The 2,859-nt window shown below is 55.2% G+C and overlaps 3 protein-coding genes across 3 annotated transcripts; all 3 read right to left on the minus strand.

Annotated features, from left to right (window-relative positions):
- Positions 1-26: 26 nt before the first annotated feature.
- PPTG_24431 (hypothetical protein) lies at positions 27-224 on the minus strand (the record flags this gene model as incomplete). The annotated part of the gene is made up of 1 exon (XM_008917148.1): positions 27-224. A coding segment is annotated over one exon (198 nt), but the record flags the coding sequence as incomplete, so codon positions are not given.
- Positions 225-706: 482 nt separating this feature from the next.
- PPTG_18570 (hypothetical protein) lies at positions 707-1,693 on the minus strand (the record flags this gene model as incomplete). Its single annotated transcript, XM_008917129.1, has 1 exon — positions 707-1,693. The coding sequence occupies one exon, from the start codon at positions 1,691-1,693 to the stop codon at positions 707-709; it is 987 nt and encodes a 328-aa protein (XP_008915377.1).
- A 528-nt stretch (positions 1,694-2,221) lies between these two features.
- Positions 2,222-2,497, minus strand: PPTG_24432 (hypothetical protein; the record flags this gene model as incomplete). The annotated part of the gene is made up of 1 exon (XM_008917149.1): positions 2,222-2,497. One exon carries the CDS (start codon positions 2,495-2,497, stop codon positions 2,222-2,224), a length of 276 nt encoding a protein of 91 aa, XP_008915397.1.
- Between the last annotated feature and the right edge of the window lie 362 nt (positions 2,498-2,859).

Genomic DNA, 2,859 nt, shown 5'->3' on the forward strand with positions numbered 1-2,859 from the left:
TGCTCATTGTCCTCCGTGTATTTGACCTTGAAGTGTTCGCGAGAGTAAGCGGCCGGGTCGGCCACGGGCGGTAGCATGAAACCAGCGGCCAGTGCGTCGGGAGCGCTTGGGGTCAGGTCGTCCATGGCCGCCATGTGCATGTTGGGCATAGCGCCGCCGTAGTTTACGGAGGCACCGCGGCTGCCAGCGCGCAGGAAGTTGAGGTTCACCACGGGAGCGCTCATGTCCGAGGAGCTCTTGAAGGGGGTTTTAGTATGGAGAAGGAAGGATATCCTAAACAGGGAGAGATCCAAATGGAGGTTGTGTGATGTGCTATATATAGAGGGAAATATTTTCATGTAAGGGGGTATAGAAACTACGACGTTCGTGCGACAATATTATGTTTGTTTGGTGTGGCAGCAATTGCAGCTAATTGCGATTAGAGGACGCGGAGCGTGCCATCTCCAACGAGGTCGTAATCAGCGCTGATGGTGCTCGCGCACGTGGGTGTATTTGAGACAAAAGGAGACTTCTGTTGGCGCAGGGAGGCCGCGGTTGCCGAGCTTCTAGGGTGCTCTACATGTAGTACGGACGGCCAAAACTAGTGCGCAGCAATTGGTGTAGTTAACGCGGAGGACTAACACGAATTCACATCAATACAACTCGATTATAATTTAATGGTATTGGGCTGCCAAAGTCCATGGCAAAAGCTAATAGCTGCAGGGATTTACATCTGCAGATGGTCGATATGGAACCGGATCATGTCGTCTAGTACGCTAGGTTGCACTGCTTGAAGCTCGTTCATGAAACTCTCGCTTGGTAAAACGTTCAGTTCTGCCGAATCGTCGACCTTGACGGACTCGTCTAGGATAGACACGAGCTCGTCAAGCTGCTCCGGGTCCATTGCGATATCCAAAGTTGTCATTGGTGATGCACCTGGTGACTCGGACGAAAAGCTCGGTGTCGGGCTATAAGCACCCACATCGATCGTTGACACGCTCGAGGCGGGCGATGCCGGAGCTCGTAACTGGGTCATCATTGGGTCCTGTGTCACACCTGACTGCAGAGGCTCATCCGACCCGGTGGGGCTATCGTATGCCTGGTCGAGGCTCGGCAAAGGCGTCATGTTGGCCGCCATGAGCTTGGTCTTCCGCCCGTCGAGCTCCGGGTGGTGGCCCTTAATGTGCCGGTTGAGATTGCCTGCCGTGCTGAAGGTCTTACCGCAGCCGGGCGACGAACACACGTGCACGGGGCTGCCCAGGTGGAACTTCATGTGCTTGGAGAGCTTGTTCTCGCTTCGGAACGTGCAGATGCAGCCGGCAACGGGGCACTCAAGCGGCCGGACGGGCCCGTGCAGGCGCTTGTGCCGGGACAGGTTGCCGGGCGTGCTGAACCGGCGGCCACACGTACGCACGGGGCAAATATGGCGCTTTTCGCCTGCGTGTTTCTTGAGGTGCTCGGCTAGCGAGAAGCTGTCGCCGAATGAGCGCTCGCAGTAGGGCACCGAGCACCGGAACACCACCTGCTGGGCCATCGCTGGGTCCACGCTGCCTGCGAGCATTGTTGTATGATCTGGTTTGGGCTGCGTGTCGAATTCCGAAATGGGAACTCGATATTGCCGCCGTTGACAGCTCGCTGAGATGGGGCACGCGCCGTCAAGGGTCTCAGAAAACGGCCAGTGGCGTGGTCCGTCCCCGAACTTCCCAGCCGGCATCTGTTCCTACCAAGGGCCAGTGATCGTCGCGCCCCGTGTTGAGGCGAATGGTGCGGTCCCGATAGCAGTCGGAGGTTTTCGGGGTGGCATTAGTGCAACCACGTCCGACATTATGTTACTATAGTGCCGGCAGGTGTGAATCGACGACCATGCAAAGCCTACGAGTGACGTTGACTCGAGTTGGCAATAGCAATGCCGGTGCGACATCCTGTGCCAGGGCACAAACTAAGAGCAACAACAGTCGAAACAAGAACTCAAGAATATTTCGTCGGAGAATCCATTTTCTTCTGAACAGTTTGTATTATAGCATTGACGCAGCGGCCAAACCTACATGTAGTGCATCTACCTCGAAGTACACGTATATTATGCTACTTATTGTAGCGATTGATAGGGCGTCAACACAGCGGGACTCAATACAGCTGTATCCGCCAAGCAACAAACCCATCCAGAGTTCCATGCAAAGGTGGTAACGTCAACTCGCCTGGTCTCAGCATTGAGCCGGGGCTTTTGGTTCGTCACGAAAAGTTGTCAGCAATAACGGGTCACGCTCGCCGCCATCACCTCGTACTCGCCGCTCGATTCATTGGCGACGTCCGCTGAGGTTGCACCCCGCCTCAGAAGTCCTGAGTCAGGGCGGCGGTGACACATTGCCTGTTGACAACATCGCAAACGATGTGCTCGCAGCGAGCGAGTTGAGGCCGCAGTCAGCGAGGAGAGCGTAGTCGTGCAGTTGTCTTCACTACGTGTTTTGATGAACGTGTTGAAGCTATGAGCCGGGCGTCGAGTTGTCCCAGTTTGCTCCATAGCTGGAGCCTCCAGGTTTCTCTTTCGCCTGCCCGACTCACCAAAACGGCAGAAACCTCAACACTCGCCGTTCATACACTTAAATTCTGCCTTCACAGTTCGTCAACCCGGTTGCGCACGCGGGCGCTCGCTGGGAACCTTTCCTGCTGTGCCTCACTTTAGATCGCGTCGAAGCAGTGTGGAGTAAAGCGTGAGGATCCAGCGGTCGTTGTGCACATTGCCGTCGCGAACTAAACGTATGCCGCCATCTTTGTTTTGGTCATGCATGTTGTCGCATCAAGCATTGTCGTCGATGTTTGTCGAGACGCTGAGCATCCGGAGTATTTTCTTAATGATAGTTTGCTTAGCTGACGCTTACTCAG

Source organism: Phytophthora parasitica (genome assembly GCF_000247585.1).
Source record: "Phytophthora parasitica INRA-310 unplaced genomic scaffold supercont2.94, whole genome shotgun sequence".
Classification (NCBI taxonomy): Eukaryota; Oomycota; class Peronosporomycetes; order Peronosporales; family Peronosporaceae; genus Phytophthora; species Phytophthora nicotianae.